This window comes from Equus quagga, chromosome 1, assembly GCF_021613505.1.
Source record: "Equus quagga isolate Etosha38 chromosome 1, UCLA_HA_Equagga_1.0, whole genome shotgun sequence".
Classification (NCBI taxonomy): domain Eukaryota; kingdom Metazoa; phylum Chordata; class Mammalia; order Perissodactyla; family Equidae; genus Equus; species Equus quagga.
The window spans coordinates 137,868,833-137,896,124 of NC_060267.1; the positions used below are offsets into that span (position 1 = coordinate 137,868,833).

The window sequence follows — 27,292 nt, forward strand, 5'->3', positions numbered from 1 at the left end:
GGGCGCGCGGTCGAGGCCGGTGCCGGCGGGGCGGGGCGGGCGCGGCGGAGGCGGCGGAAGAGGGAGCGGGAGCCGTGGGAGGCCGGGCGCCGCCATGGAACTGGGCCCGGAGCCCCCGCACCGCCGCCGCCTGCTCTTCGCCTGCAGCCCCCCTCCCGCGTCGCAGCCCGTCGTGAAGGCGCTGTTCGGCGCGCCAGCCGCCGGAGGCCTGTCGCCTGTCACCAACCTGACGGTCACCATGGACCAGCTGCAGGGGCTGGGCAGGTGAGGAGGGACCGGCGAGCAGTGCCGCGGGCCGCTGGCCTCTCAGACGGCTCTCGGGGAGATCAGGCCGGGAAACGGGCACGGAGAAGGGCGAGACCTGCCCGCCCGCATCAGGCGGGGGCTCACCATGTGCACCCTCCCCCCAAGCGGAATGTTGAGCGGGAGAGGCCCCCCTTAGCCCCGAGCCAGGCCCGGTAGTAGGGGGGGTGGGCGGCCCCAGCTCGCCACTTCTTTCGGATTGCCCTATACTCTTCTTCTGTCCCTATCCTAGGAAGCTCTTTGAAATCTACCCCCACGGGGCAAAAGCAGGCCGTTCTAGGCGCTCACTTCCACTCTTTGCTGAACTTCCTCACAGGATCTTCGTTTCCTGTGAGCTTTGTTCCTTCTCAACAAAGGGACATGGCATTTTGTTTCCTGGCGTTTGCACAAAATCATCGCAATCGCTCTCCCCGTGCACATTCCTGATGTCCACCCCGATGCTTTCCATAACGAGGCCAGGCCTTTTCACTCAACTTTCCATACTCAAAAGCTCCCTCAACTTTTTCTTATAGCAAGAAATGCATCCTACAGTGTTTCTGGTGGAGCTGTTTTCCCTTCAATCTTGGACATCCCATTTTCTAAGTAAGCACGTGTCTTACACGTTTTCCAACCTCTGAAAAGCAGGAACTTGTCCTAGTCATCTTTCATCCCAGCTTTGAGCACAGTACCTAGAACACATGCTCTCATTTCAGGAAATACTCCAAGAGGCATCATAGTTTATCCTGTCCTACAGTGTGACCCAGGCCATGCCGACCCACTCCTTTCTCATTTCCTTTTATGCTCTAGTGCTAACTGGCTGTTCTGGATGGCAAAGTGTTCTGTGGTGTGGCCTAGATGATGATTGATGAATGATGGTTGATGGCAGCCTGGCTACTTGCTAACCTCATGGCCTGTCTCCTGTGTGTGACCTTTTAATTATGTCCTAGAAATATATACATAGAATTATTTCTCTTGGTTTCAGTGAGTATGAACAGCTACTGGAAGTGAAAAACAGCAGTTTGCAGAGAATGGGTTCCTCCGAGTCAACTGATTCAGGTATTCTTTTAGTCTTCAGTATTTGTCACGTGTCTGCTTTGTGGGAGCAATGCTTGAAATTTGCTGAAACTTGCATCTCCACCTAGGAACTTAGTCTGGTGAGTAGTTGAGACAGTAAACAGAAGTCATGGCATTGGATTTCTTAAGAACAGTACAGAGGAGCCCCTGCCACAGTTTGTGAAGAGAGGAAACAAGTGTCAAGTGTCTGCAGGGAGGTGATGCGCTTGGTCTTGAGGATGAGTAATAGGGTAAAATTAACCATATCACTATAAGTGGCAATTCCAGAAATCTTATTGGTTAAAGTACAGAGTCAAACTGTTTAAAGTATTATGAAATTATTTCAGTGAGCCTGCTATGGAGGAAATGTGCGAGTGCATTTTATTCTAATTTATAAATTCACGTTACTGCAGAGTTCATCTGTATTTGCACATATACTTTAGGTTAGGGAACTGCAAGAGCAAAAATCTTCAAATATAGGCTGCTTAAGAACTAGGGATAGGATTCTCATTAGTGGCAGTGTGGCAAAGGAGAATACCACTCAGGAGCTAACACCTAACTTCCTTTAAGGTTGTACACACATCGTGGAGGAAAGGTGTGCTCTAGGCAGGCACTGGTGGGTCTGGGCCATGCTGAGCAGTGTCTTCTCCACCCTGCTGCCTTTGAGATGGTCACCTCGCTTGGTGTTATTTTGTAGAAGACAATACATACTTGCCTTGCTTGTCATATAACATAATTGTATTTTCCAAAGCCCCAAATTATGACAGGATAAAATATTTGAAATCCAAACTATTCCAGAAAACTGGGACCTATTCTTTCCGTAGTTGGAACTCACCGTCAGAAAGTTCCCTGGGTAACCCCCATCTGAAAAGCCAGGCAGTCACGAGGTTTGGTTTAATTCACACTCCTCAAATCCTGTTTCCCTTGATGATATTTGATGGCAAGAAGGAAAGGGAGATTAGTAGATATATCATGAAAATATTAAGACTTGAGCAAATATAAACTTTTTGACAATCAAATAGAGACTCAGCTTCAATTCTGGCAAAAGTCCCAGCCATATGTTTTTGTTGGCTGCCTTAGAGAAGCAGTATTAATAGTTTTATTTATTTGTTTGTTTATTTTCATGACAAGATGGTATTTCATGTATTATTCCCTGAGACTTTTTTTTAAATTTCCCATAGGCTTTTGTCTGGATTCTCCTGGGCCCTTGGACAGTAAAGAAAAGTATGTATTCACTGCTTTTAAATGTTTGTGCTTAGAAAAAAGGTTTCTTAATTTTTTAATGAAATTCTTCATCCTCTGGACTGGAGCTGTAGATTTATTAGCTGTACCTGGTAAGATTCCTGGATCTATACCCTGTAAACAATCTGGTATCTTTTGAGATTGCGTGGTTTGTGTCAGTTTTCAGAACTTCCCTTCCTTTATTTTAGCTGTAATTTGGGGGTTCTTTTCCAGTCTCACCCAAACCCTTGCTCTATCCTCTGATGTCATAGCCTTAGGAGAACGGGTATATTTTAAGAGAAGACCTGAGCTTGCTTTTTTCACCTAGAAGCCCGGTGTTGGGTGGGTGTGTGAGAACAAGACAGCTTCAAAAATCTGTTCTTCCATCTTGCCCAAAATGGGAATATTTTTGTCTCCTCCCAAACTATAGGTTAGACGCTGTGAATCTGCTAATATGAGAACCTCTTTACTTGCTTTGTTCTCATCATTTACCTTCTGATTTCATTGCAGCCTTGAAAATCCCATGAAGAGGATAAATTCTCTACCTGTAAGTTAGTTCCCTTGTTTATTTTGAACTAATACCTATTATCTGGCCCCTTACCTACCATTGTGGCCTTGACAGTAGACTGTAATTTAGGCCGTGAGGACTGCTATTCCTTAGTCCCATAAACACTCTACCTAAAGAACTTCAATAACAGTTGCCTCTTAAGGGCTTTTCTTCCATCTCTAACTATCAGTTTTATCAAACCAGAAAGGGTTCTTTTTGTACAAGTGATGTTATTTGGGAGTGGTTTGACACCCTACATCCCTGCTGAGAGTGCTATAGACCTTGTGAGGTTAGGCTAAAGCTGTGTAGGAACTTCTGTCCCGCGTTCTATCAAGGTGGAGCCCTGGCCACATTCACTGGTTACCTACTGCAGTGTGTGAGGAGCTAGGCCCTCCCTCCAGCTTTCCTTTTTTCTTTAGAGAACTGAGTTCCCATTGAATTTTCATTTACATGCCCTAATTTCTTTTGTCACTGATAGCAGAAGCTCTTGGGGTGTAGCCCAGCGCTGAAGAGGAGCCATTCCGACTCTCTTGACCATGATGTCTTTCAGCTGATTGACCAGGATGAGAACAAGGAAAACGTGAGTTGTGGCATCAATCTACTAACCTAGGGCAAAGGAAAAGCCCACAAGTGTCAGTGGCTCACAGAGAAACGGCTGGGCTGCTTTCTAAACCTTCACCAAAAGTCATGATGGTCTTTGGCCTCAGAACAACCTGCATTTGGATCCTACTGCTTACTAGCTGTGTGACCTTGGCAAGTTCTTTCTTTTTCTAGGCTTCTTTGTTTGTAAAATAGGAATAGCAGTACCTTGTAGGGCTGTGTGGGAGTTGAATAAGATAATGTAGATAAAGCATTTCAAATCCTTCCTGGCAGGTAGGAGTTGCTCAGATAGTAGCTCTTAGGAGTAATTATATCCATAAATAGTTTATCTGGAAAGGTCTCCCCAGGCCTTCTTTGCCTCTTTGTGCTGATCCTGGGATGAGTTGTAAGCTTAGGAAAACACTTCTTGACAGTATTTGAAAGACTAGGGCCAACAAGTCCCAGGGAATCTCAGCGTAACTGAAATGGTAGCTCAGGGGGTAAGCTTGTGGTTGTCCGTCCGAAACTCCAAGAACACCCTGACCTGATTTTTCTCTCACACCTGGCAAGGTGCCTTGCACAGGGTAGGCATCCAAAAGTTAAATGAATTAGCTCAACTTTTCCAGTCTTCTTTCTTACTCTATTTCCATATCTGTTTTCTCCCATTTTCCATTCTCTGCTAAAATGCCACAGTTCATAATCCTTATAATCTTCCAAATTTGGTGTGAAGCCTACTGCCTCCATGAACTCTCTCAGTGATTCCTTTGGCAACTTGCAAGATGTCCTAAGGGAGAGTACAGAAATGAGTTCCTGCCTTGAGTGCTTGGAACACTGTGTCAGCCTCTGCGTAGTGCTTTCTACTAAATAGTCCAAAGCTATACTGAGGCCTGGTTCCCCCAGCACTGTCTGAACTTGACTTCTCCCAGGGTTGCCTGGAGCTTTGTTCTAGAGGGGAAACAGTCTTAAGTTAAAGAGCTCTTGCTCTGTAGTTGTCCTGTCTGGCCATGAAGCCAGATCTTAGGCACATCACTTACCTGTAAGGCCTACTTTCCTCATCTATAAAATGGGGATGATTGGGTTGTGGTTGATGGTTAAATGAGCTAATGCACAGCAAGCACTTAGTGCTGTGTTAGCTTATAAATACTCTGATATTAGCTGTTATTGCTCTGAGCCTAACATAACAAGTTAAGTGGATATTTTAGGGTAGGAGGATTATAAGTGCTTTTAATTTTTAAGTAAATGGAATTATACAGGATATATTCTATCACTTCTGGCTTCTTTCTCTCAACATTATGTGAAATTCATCCATGTTGTTGAGTAAACTAGTAGGGTTTTTTTTCCCCTTTGCTTTTAGTATGGTATATAGTAATTTTCAGTGGAAAAAGATTATCTGCCATTGGTAGGAAGAAGGTGGAAAATACAAAGCCCTCAAACGTATAAATCTAGAGTGGAAAGTTTCGGCTCTCATTCACAGGCAATTATATTGAAATGATTTTACTTTAGATTTTAGAAAGTTGATTTAGCTTATAACTCAGTATTTTGTATACTTGGCAAATACTCATGTGTTTGTTAGGAAAGAAAGTGTTTGTGGTGAGAGAAAAAAATGCTGCCTTAGAAGTTAGCTGTTGACAGAGTCTTTGAAATTCTTAGTTACCCAGATCCAGTGTTGGAATTAGATCAGAAATGGGTAAACCCTTAGTTTGGAGGCAGTTATAAGCAGGTGATCAGTGCCCACTCCCTTGCCTGCCTCACGTGAGCTACAGCCAAGGCCCTAGAGCTGGTTTTCATGAACAGTAGAAGATGTCTTGACTATACTGTCTTGCAGGAAGCCTTTGAGTTTAAGAAGCCAATCAGACCTGCATCTCGTGGCTGCCTGCACTCTCATGGACTTGAGGAGGGTAAAGACCTCTTCACACAGAGGCAGAACTCTGCCCCAGCTCGGATGGTATGTGCTCTGGCTTTCATAGGGGAGATCTGATGGGAAGAGAATTAAAGCACCCTCTTTAAATTGGAGTTGAAGACACTATAGTAGCTCATGCTGTCTTTACCTTGACTTTGTCTTTTGAAACTAGACTGTCACATTTTTTTGTGTTTTTGCTGTGTCTGGAGAACAGACAGGCAGAAGCAGAGTGAGAGATGCTATGTTTGAAATGTTGGACTTGAACAAGGAATATTTGACCTTGTTGATTCTGGGAAAATAATCTGCAGGCATCCTGCATCATTCCTCTAAATGTATGTATGGTGGGATTATATGTCTTACTTAAAACTTGCCCTTTACAATGCATCCTGAGTGCCAAGAGGTGCTTCCCACAGTGATTTTGTTTGAAGAGACCACTTGGCTTCTTCCAAAGGTAGTTTCTTAAGAACTATGATGGAGTCTAGTGAACCCACTGCATATAGGCTACCTGACCAGTATTTGAGGCCACTTGCCCCTGGTTTTTTAATTTTCCAGACAGACTGTCATTCCAAAGTTTCCTGCGTTGATCTGACAGCTATAGACTAGAGAGGTCCAACTTGAGCAAAATGACCACATTTGATCTCCAGTTTTTCCTGGGAACTTGCATCTGAAAATACAGCTTTCCAATCTGGCTGGTGGTCTGAGGTTCAGGTTCAGCAGTATTGCTGTTCTGTCTAGCATTTGCACAAAGTACTTTTATGTTTTCTTGTATTTAGTCCTCATAAGCCTGTGAAATAGTTGGAGTTAGTCCATTTTACAGACTGGGAAAGTCCGGTTAGGCAGGAAGGTTGGGCAGTTTGCCAAAGGACGCAGATAAACAGAAGACCGGGATTTAACAAAATTTCCTGATGCCCAAGTACACAGTAACCTTTAGAGAGTTGGGTAAAACTAAGCATCTTTAGTGTGTGCTTGAAGACCAGAGGAGCACCAGGGTTTCCTGTGGTCATTTGGCCATCCCTAATTATAGGTGCTGAGGGTGCAAACTGAAAGAAAGCCAGCACTAATCTCAGTGGTTTGGCTTTTGATCATATCTGAGGGTATTTCTTTCGTATCCTTGCTTTTAATCTCCAAGCATAATCAGTGACTTCTTGGTATAAGAATCGTGGAGTAAGAATTAGGTCTTGTCCAGAGATTTGTCTGTTATTTTCTATAGCACATCTGTACCTGGGGTCCCAGAACCTAGGTCACAAAAACTGGTATTATATAGGGGCTGCCCAGTGGCATAGTGGTTAAGTTCATGTGCTCCTCTTCAGCAGCCTGGGGTTCACCAGTGAGGATCCCGGGCACGGACCTATCACCGCTTATCAAGCCGTGCCGTGACAGGTGTCCCACATAGAAAATAGAGGAAGATGGGCACAGATGTCAGCTCAGGGCCAGTTTTCCTCAGGAAAAAAAGGATTGGCGGCAGTTAGCTGCAGTTAGCTCAGGGCTAATCTTTACACACATACACACACACACACATAAAATTGGTATTAGAATGTGAGCCTTCAAAAAGTGCTGCCCTGTGATACAGTTGCCTGCTCCTGGGCTTTGCTGGCTTAAAAACTGCCAGTGTGCTCAGCTGCACTTGGGGAGGATCAAAGGCAACCCAGAACTTGTTTTATATTGTGAAGCCCAGCTAGTGCCTGAACCAGAGTAGGTGCGCAGCACGAAGATTCCTAGGTGAGTGATCCACTCTGAGAACCCGAGGGCCGCTTGAGGATTAATGCATTTATACCACGAAGGGATTTAGATTTTAAGGATTATCTGTAGGGCTTAAGTTGGGACTGCCTTGTTACTGTGGAAAAAAGATATATATCTCAACTTTATTCCTGGCTTTGGAAAGCACCTGGAAAAGAAATAATTCAGTATCAGCAATATTTGTATTAGCAGTGTTATCTCTAGATGGTAGATTTATGAATGGTTTTTCTAAATTTTCTATGTTAAATAGATATTTTGTAATGGGAGTTTCCCCCAAAAAACAATATAAGGTTGCTGTTGCCTAATGAGATGCCCCCATTTTCACTCCAGGAGTGATTCTTTGTCCTAGGGAGGGAGTGTAGGAGGGAGAAAAACTTGGGCTTTGGAGTCAAACAGGTGAGCTGGATGATCTTGGTAACCGCTCTTAAGCATTGGTTTCCTGTTATTTCAGATTTTATTTTTCCTTTTTCTCCCTAAAGCCCCCCAGTACATAGTTGCATATTTTTAGTTGTGGGTCCTTCTAGTTGTGGCATGTGGGATGCCTTCTCAGCATGGCCTGACGAGGAGTGCCATGTCCGTGCCCAGGATTCAAACTGGCGAAACCCTGGGCCGCTGAAGCAGAGTGTGCAAACTTAACCACTTGGCCACAGGGTCAGCCCCCAAGCAGCTATCATTTAAATTCCAAGTCTAAAGAACTAGATTTTCTAGGACCAGGCCACCCTTTATTTCCCTCTGTCAGAGCTAGTTACGTAAGCATTCTCTAGGCCGTTTTGTGGTCTCCGTAGAGACTTGTATCTTCTCACCCTTCCTTGTTCCAGCAGATTGTTATACTTTCACAACCCTCGTGTTGCTCCATCTTCACCAGTTAAAATCCTGGTAAAACAAACCTTGTCCTTCACAAGAGGCGATGCCCAGATCCTACTGTAAAGTGAATTGCTTCTGGGAAGAGTTCTTTGTGAAGGCTACTAGGCCTGACTAATCTTGGGATTCATTTTCCTTTGGTTAGCGGCTGCTAAAATTTTACTTCTTGTAACAAATATTGTATGCTTTCCTCATAAAAACCAGTGGCCCACTCAAGGAAATCAAAGCTGATCACTTATTAACAAGCCATGAATTCTGTCTTGTAGCTTTCCTCAAATGAAAGAGATAGCAGTGAACCAGGGAATTTCATTCCTCTTTTTATGCCCCAGTCACCTGTGACTGCCGCTTTGTCTGATGAGGATGATGGCTTCATGGACCTTCTCGATGGAGAGAATCTGAAGGTACTGTGTGTGTGTGTGTGTTTTTCTATCCATTCTACTAACTACCCCCTGGAGAAGCCATGCAAAGAACAGCGATTCCCCAGGGCTTGAGTTGGCTGGTATTTTTGTTCATTTGGTGAGGATTTATTGAGACTCTGCTTCTAGCCTGATTAAATCCTGTCGGGGGACTTCAAAAGAAGGCACTGATGATCCTTCTTACCCCAACGGAGCTGACAATCTGTTTTTGTGTAAGAGACATGAACCAGAACAGTGGAGGACTGGCTGCCACGTGGCATAAATCTAAAGAGACTGAGGATACCTCCTCACATACCTTCACAGGGGGTGCTTTTAGTTATGTTCAGATATCTGAACTGTTACGTGTGGTTCTCTTCTGACCTTAAAATTTTGGGGAGTGGGGAAGACGCGTGAACATTAGATGCCTCCTATCTAAGCCTGTCTAGTATTCTTAGGCAGAATTATACCTAAAGCATTTAAACTAATGTTAATCTCTAGTGGATCTTTGTAACACAGTTTTTCTCTTTCTTTAGAATGATGAAGAGACCCCATCATGCATGGCAAGCCTGTGGACAGCTCCCCTTGTCATGAGAAGAACCACAAACCTTGTAAGTTGTTCTGGTGTGTCTATAGGGAGCCTTGAGTAATTGGGCCTCTGGGACAGAGTGGACTAGACTAAACAGAAAACTAACCCATTTGTCCATGTCCTCACTGGCATCAAAAATTGTTTCGTGTGAGATTCTGTCTTTGAGTGTATGGACCTCTCCCCTTGACTGATTACTAGTGTTCTCTGGTGTAATGCACACTGTTTTTCAAGTTTTTTATCCTCATTTGTGTGTGCGAAAGTCTGGGTAATATACATGCATGTAATCCTTGTTTTGATAATTTCTAGTTCATCCCAGCTATTCTTGGTCAGAGAACAACTGGTTGTGAACTGAAGGACTTTATGTAGCAGAGCTATGTTAACTGGAAGGGAGGAGGGATCAGTTACAAACATGCCACTTACGAGCCTATTGTGACTGTTTAGAATACTGCTGAAAATGTTCTCTGAATCATGTGAAGAGGAGGGAACAGATTGAAGGAACTTCGTAAATTAGAAATTTGGCTGTGATAGAGGTAAAGGAGAAGCCATGAGAATGACACCAAAGTTTTCAGTTTGAGAAATACTGTTAAGGTAGTTCCTTGATTTTGTTGGGTGTTTGTATGTGTATGTCTGTGTTTAAGTACCCGGAGGGTAGAAGAGCTGCTGTCTCCTGTCTTCTTAGCATCTGGTATGGTGTGGGTGTGCCCTTAATAATGCCACCTTAGCTGGGTACAGCCAAAGGTTGAATGGAATGACAGGATTTAGGCACCTGGATTTTATACCCCACCTCAGCTACCTATTGTGACCTTGAAGGATGCATTTCGTTTATGCATCTGTTCCTAATCTATAAGGTGTTCGATTAGAAGGGACCAGTTACTTTTGGATCTACCATCCAGGTAGTTTGAAAAAGCCTTTTTAGTCTGAAGACTATTTTCTTTCTTTTTTAGATCATTCTCATTTATTTATACTCCATAGCATCTAGCACAACACTAGACAAGCAACAGTAACTCACAGAATGCTTATATTTTTTAATTGAAAATACCCACCATCGATATATAGACAAGATTTATGTTTCCATCAGAGATACCTTCAAACAGGAAGTTAGAAGCAAGGCTGGGCCCTCACAGTTACACATCATTTATTATGCAAACACCTAGGGAAAATTAGATATCATAGTACAGACTCAGAGTCACACACCTTTAGGTATACATAGAAGCTGATAGCTACATTTTTAACTATCAATGCCCCTGAACTATAAAAATGGGACAAATGAACTAGTCTTGAGGCTATTTACAAATTATAGTAGATTAACATGCATAGCTTTGAGGAAATAAGCTACCCTGGTACAAATACGAGGACTAAATTTGCCATGGGTCCTTTTGAAAGACAAAATTATATGTAATGTGAGAATGCTTGGGAAATGGCTTACCAGTTTTATAAATTTGTTTTAGAAATCATGAACATGAGTATTAAGGGCCCTTCACAGTGGGAAATTTCCTTCCACAAACATTTATTGCAGCCTCACAATAGCTGGGGGCTCTGTTGGAATTGTGGTTTCTGCCCTTGAGGAGTGCATAATTCCCTCTGAGACCCTGTTGAAAGCAGTGGACCCTCTTCCAAAAACTTCCAGCACTTCTGGATAAAAAAAAGAAATCTATTCTTGCTTTTCTGAACAACATTCTGTTAAAATAAACTTCAGAAAAATTAGGAGAAAATTCTTGGTTTCTGGGAGAGGCAATGTGGAAGTGACTCACTCCACTGGGAACTATTAGGAACATTTCAAAGAAGAGGCAACATTGAAATTTTAGTATCAGCTCCAAAGAGAGTGGTTTACTGGAGTATGAAGGGACATTGTGCACGGAAGGAAAAACGGAGCCAAGGCACACTGAGTCGTGAACAGGCTGATGTGAGGTTAGAGAGCTGAACTTACACTGCCTCTATCACTAGGCAGATTGGCTGCCCTCAGACTCTGGGAAATTAGTTTTTAAAAAAACCAAGTACCGTAGAACATCTTCCTGTATTTCCTTTGGCTTTGTAAGTCTTACATTAAAATGCTCTGATGTTATTTAAAAAAAAACACCAAGTAGGGGCTGGCCCCGTGGCTGAGTGGTTAAGTTCGCGCACTCCGCTGCAGGTGGCCCAGTGTTTCGTTGGTTCGAATCCTGGGCGTGGACATGGCACTGCTCACCAGGCCGCGCTGAGGCAGCGTCCCACGTGCAACAGCTAGAAGGACTCACAATGAAGAATATACAACTATGTACCGGGGGGCTTTGGGGAGAAAAAGGAAAAAAATAAAATCTTTAAAAAAAAAAAAAAAAAAAAAAGACCAAGTAGAAAGAAGGACTTTTTTTTTTTTTTTTGAAGATTTTATTTCTCCTTTCCCCAAAGCCCCCTGGTACATAGTTGTATATTTTTAGTTGTGGGTCCTTCCAGTTGTGGCATGTGGGACACCGTCTCAGCATGGCCTGACGAGTGGTGCCGTGTTCGAGCCCAGGATCCAAAGCAGCGAAACCCTGGGCTGCCAAAGCAGAGTGCGCAAACTTAACCACTCAGCCACGGGGCTGGCCCGGAGAGAAGGACTTCTGAACACAATTTTGAAGGCACTTGTTCCTCTGCGTACCCCTGCCCCCTGCAAACTCTGACTCAACTCAGTTTTTAACCACTTTACTGGCTCTTTTTTATAGTACAGTCTGGATAACCTCACACCTTTTATGGATTTTGGTGGGGTGTTAAATCCTGTCAAGCTGCTTGGGCAAGATGTAAGTAATAAAATAGAGGGGAAGAGGAAACAAAAAATATGTTCGCGGCTGGAAGGTAACAGTTTGACTCTTAGGACTCTGTATAGACAGTAAGCTTCTTGAGGGCGTGGATTATCTTTCTCATCTCCATATAATGTCAGCTTAGTACATGTTCGTGGAACACCAGGTACTGAGTATCTATGATGTGCCAGGCCCTGCGAGAGTTGCAGGGACTAGATGAATGGACAGTGTCTGTTGCCTAATTTAGGGTGGATCTTAAACCATTCCAGAAAACCCTGGTCCATTCTCTTTACCATTCAAGTGAGCAAGTTTTAATGAAAGATGGGTCTCTCCCTTTTTTCCCCCCTAAGGGCAATCGATGCAAGCTGTTTGACTCCCCTTCCATGTGTAGCTCCACTGCCCGGCCAGTGTTGAAAAGACCAGAACGATCTCAAGAGGAGTCCCCACCTGGAAATACGAAGCGGAGGAAGAGCATGGCTGGGGCCAGTCCTGGAGAGGCAGCTAGTCCAGAGAAGCCCCAAGAGGTTGGTTTTGTTGGTTCCTTTTGGCTTGAGGAGAGTGATAACTCTATTTTTCAGTTCTAAAATTTCTGTTTTGTTCTTCCTTTTCTTTGCTGAGACTTGCTATTTGTGTTTTTCATTTGTTTCAAGCATGTTCATAATTGCCTGTTGAAGCATTTCTGTGATGGCTACTTTAAAATCCTTCTCAGATCATTCCAGCATCTGTGTCTTGGCTTCTATTGATTAGTTCTTGGTATGACAAGTGATCTTTCAATTTTATCTGTATGTTTTGGGGTATTATGAGACTGTGGGCTATGTAAATCTGTTTTAGCAGGCCTCTGATACTGCAGGGAAGGTGGGGGTAGAAGTTCAGGTTCCCCAACACAGCCTCCCTTGACATGACACATAGGGTCGGGGATAAGTCTCATTATTGCTGGGCAGGACTGGGAGTTTAAGCTCCCTAGTGTGCCTCTGCTGACACCATCCCAGTGGAGTAAAGATTGGGACACTTAACAGCTGGGCAAGGCGGAAGTCTAATAACTCTCTGCCCGCACTGGCAAGGCATGGAGTGGGGCCATAATTTTTTCCTTCGTGTTTGGCCAGAGTAGAGTATTATGTTGTCTAAGAGTTGTCTTGATAGGCTGCCCTTTTTCTAATCCTTTGGCTGGGGAGAGTGGGCTTTTCTTAGGCCTTCTTTTTTAAAGATTTTATTTTTCCTTTTCCTCCCCGAAGCCCCCCAGTACATAGTTGTGTATTTTTAGTTGTGGGTCCTTCTAGTCGTGGCATGTGGGACACCACTTCAGCATGGCCTGATGAGTGGTGCCATGTCTACACCCAGGATCCGAACCGGTGAAACCCCGGGCCACCAAAGCGGAGCGCACAAACTTAACCACTCAGCCTCAGGGCCAGCCTTCTTGGGGCTTCTAGTTTCTTTGGGTTTGCTATCTCCAGCTTCATGAATTCTATGCCAAACTCACTTGTTTTCTTGTTTCCTTATTTATTTAGATCTATAAATTTCCCACCACTTTAGATTTGTCTCACAACTTTGTAGTGTTTTACATTGTCACTTAGTTCTATGTATTTTAGTTCATTTATTTCCTTTTAATTGACCTATCATCCTATCATAGCCTAATAAAAGTTTATTTTTTATTTATTTAGTTAGTTATTTTTTTGCTGAGGAAGATTCGCCCTGAGCTAACATCTGTGCCAATCTTCCTCTAGTTTGTATGTGAGTCGCCACCACAGCATGGCTGCCAACCAGTGGTGTAGGTCTGTACCTGGGAACTGAACCCAGGCCACCAAAGTGGAGCACACCAAACTTAACCACATTAGGCCATGGGGCTGGCCCCCAGAAGTTTAATTTTTATAAAGGTTTCACCTGTATTCAAAATAAGTATCCTCCTTGGTATCAAGTTCAGTATATCTAATTCTATCAAATCAAAGGCTAAAGTTAATGAATTCCATTACTCATAGTTGTGTGGTTTGTTTTCAGTTATTTTGGAACTTCCTCCCCTAATACAATATCACAAACACCCTATACATCTGTACACAAATGTAAATTATTTTCAAATAGCTGCATGAGAGTCCTTATTATGGATGCGCTATTTTTCTGTTGATTAATGTTTCCCGTTTTTCAACACTACAACAATATTCACCATCCTTGCATTTTCATTTTTAGGGGAATAAGTGAGGTTGTTGGGGCAAATGCTATGTACATTTACTATATTTTTCTAAAAAGGAGTCAGCAATGCACATGCCTACCAGAAACAAATGAATTGACGACTTTATCCAAAGTGTCCCCAGCACTGAATGTTACCATTCCTAGGAAGTTTTTGCTATTTTGATATGTGAAAAGTAGTATCTTGTGTCTCTTTCTTGACTCCAGGGAAGTCTCTTCATTTCTGATTGACCGTTAGCTATTTCTTTGGGTGAATGATTTGTCTTTATAGAGTCATGGTTCTCTGGGCATAAGTCCTATGCTCCTTTGCATTATTTATTCTGTGAACTAAAGCCTTTGAAATAGTTTTGCATCTAGCTATGGTTACTCCATTTTTATTAACTTTTTAATATATTTTGGCTTACGTTCATAGATTCCCTGATTTTAAAACTATTCTTGCTTCCTGCAGTGTCGTATTTGGCTTATTTAGAATTGCTTTTGTATACACGTTTTTCCTTCATTATCCTGTCCTTGTATCAGATTTTGGTGTTAAGGTTTGGTATTAAGGATTATAAAATAAACTGGAGAACTACCCATGTTTTCTGTAGCGTGAAAAAGTTTGAATAAATATCAGTCATCGTAAAAGGTTAACTAGATCACAGCTATGAAAACATGTAGGCCTGGTGCGTTATATTTCATAATCTGCTTTAGTTATGTAACATGTGATGGACATTTTGTTTTTTTCTAATTAAAAATAGAATTCTAGGTTAAAAGGCAGGAACCTTTATGAAAATTTGCATTGTATGCATATCAACAAATTGCCATTCAGAAAGCTTCTAGTTTATATATCAATATTTAAGAATATTCATTTCCTTTTACTCTTGACATTCTTGGGATTTCCCTTCTTATTTTCTTAATATTGTCAAATTTCCAGTCTGGGTTCAGTTTCTCCCAGTTGTCTCCTAAGTGCTTCTTCAGTTTGCTCACATCAGGTTTGTACATTGCCGTTGTTAACAGGTCTCTTATTCTTTGGGTTCCTGCTCTCCATCTTTTCGTTTCCCTCTTGCACTTTATTTGTTGAAGAACTCAGGTCATTTGTCCTATAGAGGTTCCCACAGTCCCTTGGGGTCTTCTAACATTGTCTTCTATCCCCTCTATATTGCCCATAAGCCTTTTTAATCAGATTCAGATTCCATTTCTTTGACAAGAATATTCCGTGGATGCTTTTGTTTACTTTGATCAGGGGGCACAATGTGCTGGGCAGCCATCAATGACTGTTGCCTAGATTCAATACTTCATTTAACAAGGATTTCAAAAAGGTGATCCTGCAGTTCTATCATTCTTTCTTCATTTATTAGCAGAATGTTCCTATAAAGAGAAACTTATCCACATCACACTCTTTGGTCACCCTTGGGAAAGGCAGGATGAATGCTGGATCTCTTTATTTGCCAGTTTTCCAAATGATGCCCTACCTTGCATCTTAACAAAGTTGGCACTGTGGCTTATGGGTTGTTTTTCAATAAAAATTATGAACTCATGGATTAAAACATTTGATGTTTTTCTATATATTGCAGTTTTTATCCTTTTTAATCCTCAAATTAACCCCTTTTTTGACACCTGGCTACCTGAGAGATAACCTGAAGGTTGGCCCCTGAGGTTTTGCTTTCAAAAGTAAACTATAACCTTGGGGCTGGCCCCGTGGCCGAGTGGTTAAGTTCGCGCGCTCCGCTGCAGGCGGCCCAGTGTTTCGTTAGTTCGAATCCTGGGCGCGGACATGGCACTGCTCATCAGACCACGCTGAGGCAGCGTCCCACATGCCACAACTAGAAGAACCCACAACGAAGAATACACAACTATGTACCGGGGGGCTTTGGGGAGAAGAAGGAAAAAATAAAATCTTTAAAAAAAAACCAAAGGATTCAAAACTGTCTTTAAAAAAAAAAAAAAAGTAAACTATAACCTTAATGAAGTATTTTACTATATATTCTGAAAACCATGAAAATAAGAGTATATCTTGGTGAATTTTTATGGAGTGAACACACATTCCCCCCATAAATCCCACCTGTAATCAAGAAAGAGCATTAGCAGCATCCCAGAGCTGCTCCTTGTGCCTCCTCCCTCAGTAACACTAACCGGTCTTCTGACACTGTAGCTGAGTTTTGCCTGTGTTTGGACCTTATATACACGGAATCATACTGCATATATATGTCTGGATTCTCTTGCTCAACATTGTTTTTGTGAGAATCATCTGTTGTGTGTATCCACAGGGGTTTGTTTTCATTGCTGTGTTTATTTTATTAAGATGAACAGACTACAGATTATCTGTCCTGTTTGACATTTAGATGGTTGTTCACAGGTTTTGGCTACTGTGAATAAAGCTGCTGTTAACATGATTGTATAATTTTTTCCAGTTTTATCGAGATATAATTGATATACAGCACTGTATAAGTTTAAAGTATACAGCATAATGATTTGACTTACATATACTATGAAATGATTGCCATAAGTTTAGTTAATATCCATTATCTCATATAGATAGAAAAAACAAATTTTTTTCCTTTGTGATGAGAATTCTTAGGATTTACTCTCTTTACAGCATTCATCTATACCATACAGCATTGTTAACTGTAGTTATTATGTTGTACATTACATCTCTAATATTTATTTATCTTATTACTGTAAGTTTATACCTTTTGAACACTTTCATCCACTTCCCCCCAACTCCCACCCCCTATCCAATACCCGTGGCTCTGGTAACCACCAATTGATCTCTTTTTTTATGAGTTTGGTGGTTTTGGTTTTTGTTTTAAATTCCACATATAAGTGAGATCATAAAGTATTTGTCTTTTTCTGACTTATTTCACTTAGCATAATGCCCACAAGATCCATCCATGTTGTCACGAACAGCAGAATTTCCTTCTTTTTATGGCTGAATAATATTCCTCTGTGTGTATGTGTGTGTGTACTACAATTTCTTTATCCATTCATCAATCAATGGATGCTTGGGTCATTTTCTTGTCTTGGCTATTGTATCCCCTTATCTTTTGTTTTGGAGGAAGATTAGCCCTGAGCTAACATCCATGCCCATCTTCCTCTACTTTATATCTGCGGGATGCCTACAACAACATGGCTTGATAAGCAGTGTGTAGGTCCGCACCCGGGATCCAAACTGGCAAACCCCCAGCTGCCGAAGTGGAGCACATGAACTTAACCACTATACCATCGAGCCAGCCCCTTGGCTCTTGTAAATATTGCTGATATGAACATAGGAGTGCAGATATCAGTTCAACATAGTGTTTTCATTTCCTTCAGATGTATTCCCAGAAGTAGAATTGCTGGATCATATGGTAGTTCTATTTTTAATTTTTTAAGGAACATCCCTACTTTTTTCCGTAGTGGCTGTGCCACTTTACAATCCCACCAATAGTATACAAGAGTTCCCTTTTGTTCACATCGTTGCCAGCATTTGTTATCTCGGGGTTTTTGGGGGGTTTTTTTCCTAAGGAAAAATTCACCCTGAGCTAACATCTGTCTCCCATCCTCCTGTTTTTGCTTGAAGATTTGCCCATAACCAACATCTGGTGCCAGTCTTCCTCTATTTTGTATGTGGGTTGCCACTACAGCATGGCTACCGGCAAGTGGTATAGGTCTGCACCTGGGAACTGAACCTAGGCTGCTGAAGCAGAGCATGCTGAACTTGACCACTAGGCCACTGGGCCAGCCCCACTCTTGTCTTTTTGATGATAACCATTCCAAGAGGTGTGAGGTGATATCTCATTGCGGTTTTGATTTGCATTCTCCTAATGATTAGTAATGTTGAGCACCTTTCCAAGTACCTGTGAGCTGTTTGTATATCTTCTTTGGAAAAATGTCTATTCAGGTCCTTGGCCCGTTTTTGATTGGATTATTTGGGTTTTCTTTGAATTGAGTTGTATGAGTTCTTTATATATTTTGGATATTAACCCCATATCGGATACATGGTTCACAAATATTTTTTCCCATTCCATAGGTTATCTTTTCATTTTGTTGATCGTTTCTTTTGCTCTGCAGAAGCTTTTTAGTTTGATGTACTCCCACTTTTTTATTTTTTATTTTGTTGCTCATGCTTTAGGTGTCATATCCAAAAAATCATTGCCAAGACCCATGTCAGGGAAGTTTTTCCTATGTTTTATTTTAGGAGTTTTATGATTTCTAGTCTCACATTTAAGTCTAATCCATTTTGAATTAATTTTTGTGAGTGGTGTAAGGTAGGGATCTAGTTTCATTGTTTTACATGTGAATATCCAATTTTCACAACACCATTTATTGAAGGGACCATTTTTTCTCCATTGAGTATTCTTGGCTCCCTTGTCAAATATCACTTGACCATATTTTACTTTTTGTTTTTTAAATATACACTTTCCTTTCTCATGGAACTGCTGGGTCCTAGGCTAGGCATGTGTTTCGCTTTAGTAGACACTGCCAAGTAGTTTTCCAAAGTGATTGTACTCACAGCAGTGTGTGAGAGTTCCCGTTCTTACACATCCTCACTGGTATTTAGTGTTGTTCGTCCCTTTAATTGTAACCATTCTGTGAGTGTGTGGCATCTCTGATCTTAATTTGCATTTCCCTGGTAGTCCTTCCTCTTTGTCCTAGATTTTCCTCTCTGTGTTACTTGTCCGTGTTTTTTGCCCATTTTTCTATTGGGTTGTCTCTCGTTTCTGGCAGTACTTTATTTCCAAAGATGAGTCTTTTTTTAGATTAATGTGTCTTCTACTCTGGCTTACCTTTTCTCTTACTTAATCTTGTTCTTTTGATGAACAGAATTTCTTGATTTTTAAATTCTTCAATGTATCAATCTTTCTATTTATATTTAGTGCTTTTTGTGTAGCGCTTAAGAAATCCTTACCTCCCCATGATTAGCCCTTTTGACTTGTCCTTAGAAGTCTGAGAGCTTCTTTGCTACCACCGCAAGGTGTTCCAGGTTTATCTTGTACATTTCTTGTCCCAAACTGGAGTCAATCACTTCTTCAAAAAGCCCTGGTTTCATTTAGTGTAAAATAGTGTTTAGAGAGCGCACTGTCCTCTAGGGGCGCTCACTGCACCCCTGGAGCTTCTCAGTGGATAGAGCTAAAACATGCTTTTTTAGGCTAAGCCCTAATTTTAATCCTCCTTTTTTAAAAAAAGGAAAAATTATTCAATTAGACACTAAAATAATAGTAGACCTAGTCAGTAACCCATATTCTTTTTTTCACTCTAGATTCAGTCAAATAAGGCAAAATCTCTTATTTGCTAAATATAGACATTAACATTTCAGTCTCCTCCTTATGGCATATTTAGATGAATGTTTTCAAAAGTCCTATTCAGAACCCTGGCCTCACTCTCCACCTTTGACTTGTTACAGATTCTACATCAATCTTTATCCCTCGCATCCTCCCCAAAAGGGACCATTGAGAACATTTTGGATAATGACCCAAGGGACCTCATAGGAGATTTCTCCAAGGTAATTGCAAGCAGAGCTGCTCTGGCTGTGTGATGCGGAATTGGAGGGGTTACCTAGAACCCCCCTCAGCCTTCCTGAGGTGGCTCCTGGGGTGCCCCCAAGAGGACATAGTTTGAAATTTTGTTAAGATAAAGAGACAAACTCATGATCAGGTGTATCTTGGTCTCTGTGGAACTGTAGACCTTACTGGTGCTGATCAGAGGTTTCAGGTAGGGAGTTGCTCACCAACCCAAAATCAAGGCTCTCTGGGAACTGTGTTTCTGATTACAAAACAGTAATGCAGGAATGTATAAAGAAGCAGAAATAAACTTAAGCCTCACTGCAAATCTATATACCAAAAGGTTATCTTAGAAGGTTCAGGGTTGAGACTGAATTTCTCCATTGTCCAGAGAAGCATGGCCTTTAAGGGAAAAGGCCCCCAGGGAAGTCCAGAGGAAGATCTGCAGGTGGCCTAACGTGGATTTGCTCCAGGGGAGGAGCTGGCTGCCTTTGAGCTGTAGGTGAAATATGAGGGTGGGTCAGGGAATGTGTCAGCAGTAGCTTGTTTAACTACATGTGACTTGAAGGTTACCAGATGAATCTTTCATTCATTAATTTAGCTAACATTTATCGAAGTACTTTTTTTTTTTTAAGATTTTTTTTTTCTTTATTTTTTCCTTTTACTCCCCAAAGCCACCGGGTATGTAGTTGTATATTCTTTGTTGTGGGTCCTTCTAGTGGTGGCATGTGGGACGCTGCCTCAGCGTGGCTTGATGAGCAGTGCCAGCCCCTTTATCGAAGCACTTGTGTTTGGCAGAGATTCCAAAATGAGATACAGTTCCTTCCCTCAAAAAATTTAACACATGGTCAGTAAGACCTGTTGTACCATGTGGACAAGAACCACGTCTACCACATGGTAGATTGAAATAAATGTCAGTGCAATGTAAGCAGCAGGCTAAGAGAAATAAGAGGGGCTTTGTCTCAGCTAGAGGATTGGGGAAGGTATGAGTCTGAACCGTAGATATTTCAGCCAAGTGGGTTTTGAAGGAACAGGGACAGATAAGTGGGTTAAAAATAGAAGATAATTCTAGTCTGAAGGGAAGAGCAAGGAAAAACCTGGGTATGCCCTTGCTAGTGGAACTTTCTGCTTGAATTGAAGCATTTGGTTGTGTTTGTCATAATGAACCCACACATGGCCATAAGGATGGGCGAACACTTGACTCAGCTGGTCGCCCTCATGAGTAATTGCTGACGTACCCATCTTCCCCCTCAAGGCTGGGCCAGGCCTCATTTTTCCCATCTCCAATGTCTGGCACCATACTGGACATAGCAGGTGCTCAGGAAATGAGTGAAGTTCACTCCACACTGTGTTCTTCAAGTGCTATTCACAGTCAGGCTGCTGGGATGAGGAGTCCTGACAAAAGCAGGAGGAAAAGGAAACTACCTGAGGCTTCTGTATTCAAATCTGGCTTCCTAGCTGGCTGACCTTGGATACAGTGCTTAGGTTTGATGTATCTGAAAATGGAAATGATATGCCTTATAGGTTTGTGTGAAAATTAAATGTCAGGATGTTAAATGAAGTGCCTAGACAAGTAACTAGCATGTACTAACTATTAATTTAAAGGTTGTTTTTTAAAGCTGACTCTTACCAGGCAGGCAAGCGGTATAAAGGTTGTATTTATAGGCTTTCAGATTTCCTAAGTATCTCTTTCCTTTTTTTAAGGGTTATCTTTTTCATACAGTTGCTGGCAAGCATCAGGATTTAAAATACATCTCTCCAGAAATTGTAAGTCATCCCTTTGGAACCTTCAGCACATAGGATATTTGAATCTGGTTGTTGCTGGTGGCCAAAGTTAATTTTCCTTGGCTTTCTCTCCATAGATGGCATCTGTGTTGAATGGCAAGTTTGCCAACCTCATTAAAGAGTTTGTTATCATTGACTGCCGATACCCATATGAATATGAGGGAGGCCACATTAAGGTATGGATTCCTGAGTGTTGCTGTCAAGCCCTGCTGTCATGGGGGGCATAGAAGGAGCCCTAGATAGCATCTGTGATTTTTTAAAAGGGGGTGTGGTAACACCTGGCTGCTTATTAGCTCGCATGCTGGCAGTGCGTGTGAAAGGCATTTGACTGCTGGTGCACTGAAAGAATGTTCCCTGGTCTACATTGCTCGCTACCACATTGTATAGCAAGTGCTTCCTCTTCTGTCCCTCACACTGTCACCATCAAGGGCAATTCTAGGTGGCACACACTGATTTCTAAGCCATGCCTGAACATCCCAGGGCTCCTGACTGGGAGAAGCCATTCTCTGGCAACATTTCCCAGTCTGTGCTGGGCCTAGTGATGCCTCTTAAGCTTGTAATTGTGTTAAGCTGCCTGGTGAAGGGGGTGTTGGGACACAACTTTCCCAGGAAGACAGTACGTGGTTGTGCCATTTTAATCTTTTAACCAATAAAATAGTGTTGAAAAATATAAGGAGGTACTTTAAATACAGTGTTAGTGTTTGCCACTGTCTTATGGCTTTTGAGAGTCCCCAAATTCAGAAATACCACTCATTGGGCCAGCCCCATGGCACAGCGGTTAAGTTCACTTGTTCTGCTTTGGTGGCCCAGGGTTCGTCGGTTCGGGTCCCAGGTGTGGACATGGCACTGCTTGGCAAGCCGTGCTGTGGTAGGTGTCCCACATAGAAAGTGGAGGAAGATGGGCATGGATGTTAGCTCAGGGCCAGTCTTCCTTAGCAAAAAGAGGAGAATTGGCAGCAGATGTTAGCTCAGGGCTAATCTTCCTCAAAAGAAAAAAATTTTTTAAAACATTAAAAAAATACCACTCATAAAGTGCACAGTCATAACAGAATTTGAGGTGCCTGTTTAAAGATCACTCTTGCAGAATCATTACTGCAAGTGTGAGATGTGCAGGTGCCAAGAGTCTCTGGTGCCTTCACAGGGGGCAGTGAACTTGCACATGGAAGAGGACGTTGAAGACTTCTTACTCAAGAAGCCCATCGTACCTACTGATGGCAAGCGCGTCATCGTTGTGTTCCACTGCGAGTTTTCTTCTGAGCGAGGCCCTCGCATGTGAGTATCACACAGAACTGGGCTCTGCAGCGTGGCCCCCACAGTGCTCCTGTGGGACATGGTGGTATATGGCTCACACTTGCAACGTCCTATTGGACATCACAAGTCATTTCCATGCCTGAGCCTACACACATATCATGTAAATACACAGTCTTATAAAAGTACAAATTCAGGTGTAACAGATGTGTTCTCAAATTCTTATCTATTTAGCAATTGATTGATTTTATGAACAGCTTCCTTGAATGTAGTTTATAGGCCTGACCTGACAGTTTCAGTTGCAAAGAGCTGGTGGGCTTCTCCAGTCCAGGCTGTCTGTGGTACTAGTGTTGCTCACACAGTATCCTCTGAGGATCTGGCCTCTGCTTCCTCACCCCGAGTCCTGAGTTGTCCTTCCCTCTGCTGGGTGTGGCTCACTGTTAGTCCTTCCGTTATATTGAGCTAAACTCTGGCTCTTCCAGTTTCCCCCACAGTCCTTAGTTGTCCTTAGTTCTTAGTTCTACCTATGGGGCTGCTGTTCTCAGATGATATCCTTCAAGTACAATGTGGTTGCTCTTTATGCAAGTGCCAGAAAAGTGTGAAGTCCTCAACCGCAAAACTTGAGGTGATGCTTTCAAACATTTGTCAAGTCCAGCTTTGTGAAGTAGTGGGTTGTGTAGTTTCATGTTACTGCCATATTAGGGTGAAAAGAAATACCCTCCCCACACACATACACTCCTTATTAGCAAGAACTTCTATGAGGATTTTGGTCTCTAAGGCCCAGTTATAATTTACTACCCAAAGGTATATTTTATGCCAAAATAGATGAAAGTATAATTACAATAAAACAACGTTCACTTAAGATTTAAAATAATATTCTGATGCTCCAACAGCATCCTCCACTCTCATTAATGGTAATAGGACTGGTGCTGAAAAATGTGGTCAGAAGTGAGTGGTGGTATTGAAAAGCTTGGGATAGGGCCAACCAGCTGCCCATCATTATCCCTGTGCATTCAGAAAGGACTGCAAGCCTGGAATGTGTCAGGCATTGTTAGGCACAGAAGGTGCAGCAGGGAGCCGGACTGACAAGGACTTGCTGCGGGGGAGGTTCCCGTGGAGAGACGTAAGATGATGGTGACAAGTGCTGAGAAACCAAAGAGGGACAGACACTTAGAGACAGGTGGGGCAGCAGGAGTGGAGCTTCAACCAGGGTGGTCCGAGAGAGACTTCTCACAGGCGTGTTCTTGTGCCACCTTTTGATTTTGAACCTTTTCAAAGCTCAAACCATTTCCCTGTACATGCTTTACCTGATGTCATCAGTTGCTAATATTTTGCCACATTTGCACACACATAACTATACACACACACCTGCAGCAAGAATTTGGCACATGCGACTGTCTCCCCAAGTCCTTCAGCATCTGTCTCCTAAGGATGAGGACTTTGCCCTGCATTAGTACAAAACCATGATCACCTGAAGAGGTGGATTTGAGCAAGGCCTAATGTTCATTCACGAGTGGAGTTATTCACTCTACAGATACTTACCATTGCCTCTTGTGTGCCAGATACTGTTCTAGGCACTGGGGAGAATAGCAGTGAACAAAACAGACAAAAACCCCTGCCTTCAACGAGCTTACATTTTAGAGTGGCAGGAGGCAGACAACATGATAAATATGTAAACTATACAATATGTTAGAAGGTGCTTCAGAGAACAAGAAGACCAGAGGTGGGAGCTCCAGGCAGGTTAGAACAGCAAGGGGGCGATAGTGGCTAGAGTGGAGAATGACAGGGAGAGCAGCAGGGGGTGGGGATGACAAGCTGTAGGCCACTGTAAGGGTTTTGGCTTTTGTACCATGCGTTGGGCAGTGAGGAGCCAACAGTCAGGTGAGGATATGGGGAAAAGTATTCAGTCCAGGCATAGGATGCAAATAGGTGCCCTGAGGCAGGAGCAAGCTCAGCCTGTTTCAAAGTCAAAGGAAGAAAGAAGCCCCTTTGGATAGAGGGAGGTACGGGAGGCACCGATCAAGGAGGAGGCAAGGGAATGTGGCAGGGCTAGAGAATGCAGTGGACAGCTCGCTCAGAGGCTGTCACCGCAGATTAGCTGCGGGTGGCAACAGGGCGATGCCCAGTAGGGGTCAGATGCTAGGGCTGTTTAACTTAGAGAAAGGAAAGTTGGAGGAGAAACTGTCTACCTTCCAATACAAGGCAGTGGCTCTGGCTGTGAACATTGTTCCTAAAGATCACACATAGCCAGGAACTCACAACTTGACAGTTTCTAAAAGTAAATGTACAGTTGGGAAGATGTGTGTAAGAAGTACTTAAGCCACAACCACTGCTTTCACTGTGTGATTGTCTTCATACTTCTCTATGTTGGAAGAGCTAACCTTGCTTTGGCCTTCTGCTATAGGTGCCGGTACGTGCGAGAGAGAGATCGGCTGGGTAATGAGTACCCCAAACTCCACTACCCTGAGCTGTATGTCCTGAAGGGTGGATACAAGGAGTTCTTCCTGAAATGCCAGGTAAGTTGAGCTCTCTGGAGAGCATGGTCCACCCCTCACCCAGGTTGGACAGTTGGATCTGTCTCATGGTCGTGGCTATTTCTTGCCAGAGGTCTGTGGACTTGCCCTGCACAAAGAAGGGCCCTAGAACCCACTGATCAGGTCTGCATTGCAGCCCCAGGCAGGGAGGGAGCAGGATTGTGAAGGTGGAGCAGGTGTACCCTGACCTCATCCTCTTATCTGCCAGTCTCACTGTGAGCCCCCCAGCTACCGGCCCATGCACCACGAGGACTTTAAAGAAGACCTGAAGAAGTTCCGCACCAAGAGCCGGACCTGGGCAGGGGAGAAGAGCAAAAGGGAAATGTACAGCCGTCTGAAGAAGCTCTGAGGGTGGTGGTGCCAGACAGCAGCAGCCTGAGCCTCCCTCCATCCCTCCCCACTTCCTCTTTGCTGCAGAGAAACTTAAGCAGAGGGGCCAGCTGTGTGACATTTGGAGAGAAGGCCTGGGGCTTCCACGCCTTAAACCTACCTCCCACACTCCTAAGGTTGGAGCCCAAAGCATCCTGCTGGCTATGCCTCTTCTGTCCCTGTAAGATGACCTCCTTCTGCACCAGCACGTTCTGCCAAGGAAGTCGTGTGCCACAGCACAGTTCTGAGCACCAGGTCAAGATGTTCTGACTCCTCATCCCCCACAGTTGGATGAATCACCTGGGGCCTTGTTGGGCACTGGCCTTCTCTCATGAGAGAAGGGTCAGGACAGTGAAGTGGAGAGAAGTAACACAAATGGAAATGCTGCTGGCCAAATACCAAAGACAGCCTGGGAAGGAACGGTGTTTGTGGGATAACCCATATCTTTAATTTATTCAACTTCAGCGATCACTTTTCTTTTTTCTTTTCTTTTTTTTTAACTCCTGAAGACTTTTATTTAACTGCTTGAGTCATAATACTGCCATTCTAGGTAGGGTTTTACCATCCCAGGGACTACCTCTGTTTTTTATTTAAAAAAAAACAAAGGACGGGGGAAGGAGAGGACGACTTGAGAGTTGTGGGACAGAGAACTGGGAGCTCTGTCACCCCCAGGAGGTGCTGCGGCACTGGGGCTGCTGCTATCTAAAGCCAAGGACTGAGACACTGGTGGGAGCAGGCACTGGACTCAGGCGTGGCTACAGGACATAAGCTAAACCTCCCAGACCTACCTCGAAGGCCGCTGAGATCTCTTTGAGGGGTGACGCGCTCTTCCTCTCCCCAGTCCCTATGATGTTGGCTGGTCTAGGAGTCACAGTCAGGAAAGCACTTCAGGCAGCTGCCACTGCCCCACCCCTACTCCCCCAGGTCAGTGTTGGAACATGATAGTGTAGGTGTCCCAGAGTAGGAGGCAGGGAGGGGTGGGCTCTGCAGGATGGGGAGGGGAGTAGACGCTGAGTGTCTTCCTTCTGTTATTCTGATACTCTTTGATAGCTTTTATTTTCATTTTTAAAAAACAGTCATTTTATGAGTCAAGGAGTATCAAATCGGTGTTGGCTGGGCCACCCAAGGGTGGGGAGAGGGGCTGGAAGCCCTGGGCATTAGGAGAAGGACATGGGTGCTGGCATAGAGATGACTGTTTAGAATGTGTTTCTTACGAGGCAGCGTGGTGGGTTTTGAAGGTAAAACTTTGAGATTATCATGTTTTAATTTGAGGGACAGGGAGTGATAGATCATCATCAGTTGCCCCTCATCTGACCCCATGGAAGTGGGGGTCTCAAAGGAACACCTCCCAAGGAGCTGGGGCAGACTTGATTGATTCCAGACAGGCCTGTTTGGTTCCTGCTCATCCCTACCCTTAGGCACCAGTTTTCCTTACCATCTTTGCTCCACTGGGGTGTAGCCAAGTTTTTCTTAAACACAAGTCAGTCTCCCCTCGTGACTTGGCTTCCTATTCTGGGGGTGGGGAGGGAATCAGTGATGTTGGAGATAACTGGTTGCTATGTTATGGGTTTGAGCTGCATTTGGCTGTAAAACAATCTTGTTAGAAAAATATGTGGGGAGGAGAGGAGAGGGAGAAGGCCTCTTCCCCCACACACATTGAGACACATCTCAGTTGGTCTCTAATCTTGTTCGCAGGGATTCTGCTGGTTGAATGCCAGAAAAGGGAGGTGGGATGGCCTTCAGGTTGTACCAGCTTAGCTAGCACTGCTAACCAACTGTTGCAGGCTCTGAAAATAAAAACA

General features: G+C 43.3%; 1 protein-coding gene across 3 annotated transcripts; it reads left to right on the forward strand.

Annotated features, from left to right (window-relative positions):
• Positions 1-27,292, forward strand: CDC25A (cell division cycle 25A). Of its 3 annotated transcripts, none has more exons than XM_046644184.1 (15): positions 1-264; positions 1,265-1,338; positions 2,517-2,559; positions 3,067-3,103; positions 3,582-3,683; positions 5,508-5,627; positions 8,510-8,581; positions 9,109-9,183; positions 12,268-12,441; positions 19,458-19,556; positions 21,259-21,321; positions 21,417-21,515; positions 22,481-22,611; positions 24,992-25,103; positions 25,330-27,292. In XM_046644184.1, exons 1-15 carry the CDS (start codon positions 95-97, stop codon positions 25,468-25,470), a joined length of 1,512 nt encoding a protein of 503 aa, XP_046500140.1. In that variant the 5' UTR covers positions 1-94; the 3' UTR covers positions 25,471-27,292. The 3 variants fall into 3 exon arrangements, with proteins under 3 accessions (XP_046500140.1, XP_046500084.1, XP_046500002.1); XM_046644128.1 differs by having other exon boundaries at positions 3,585-3,683; positions 8,447-8,581; XM_046644046.1 differs by having other exon boundaries at positions 2-264; positions 8,447-8,581.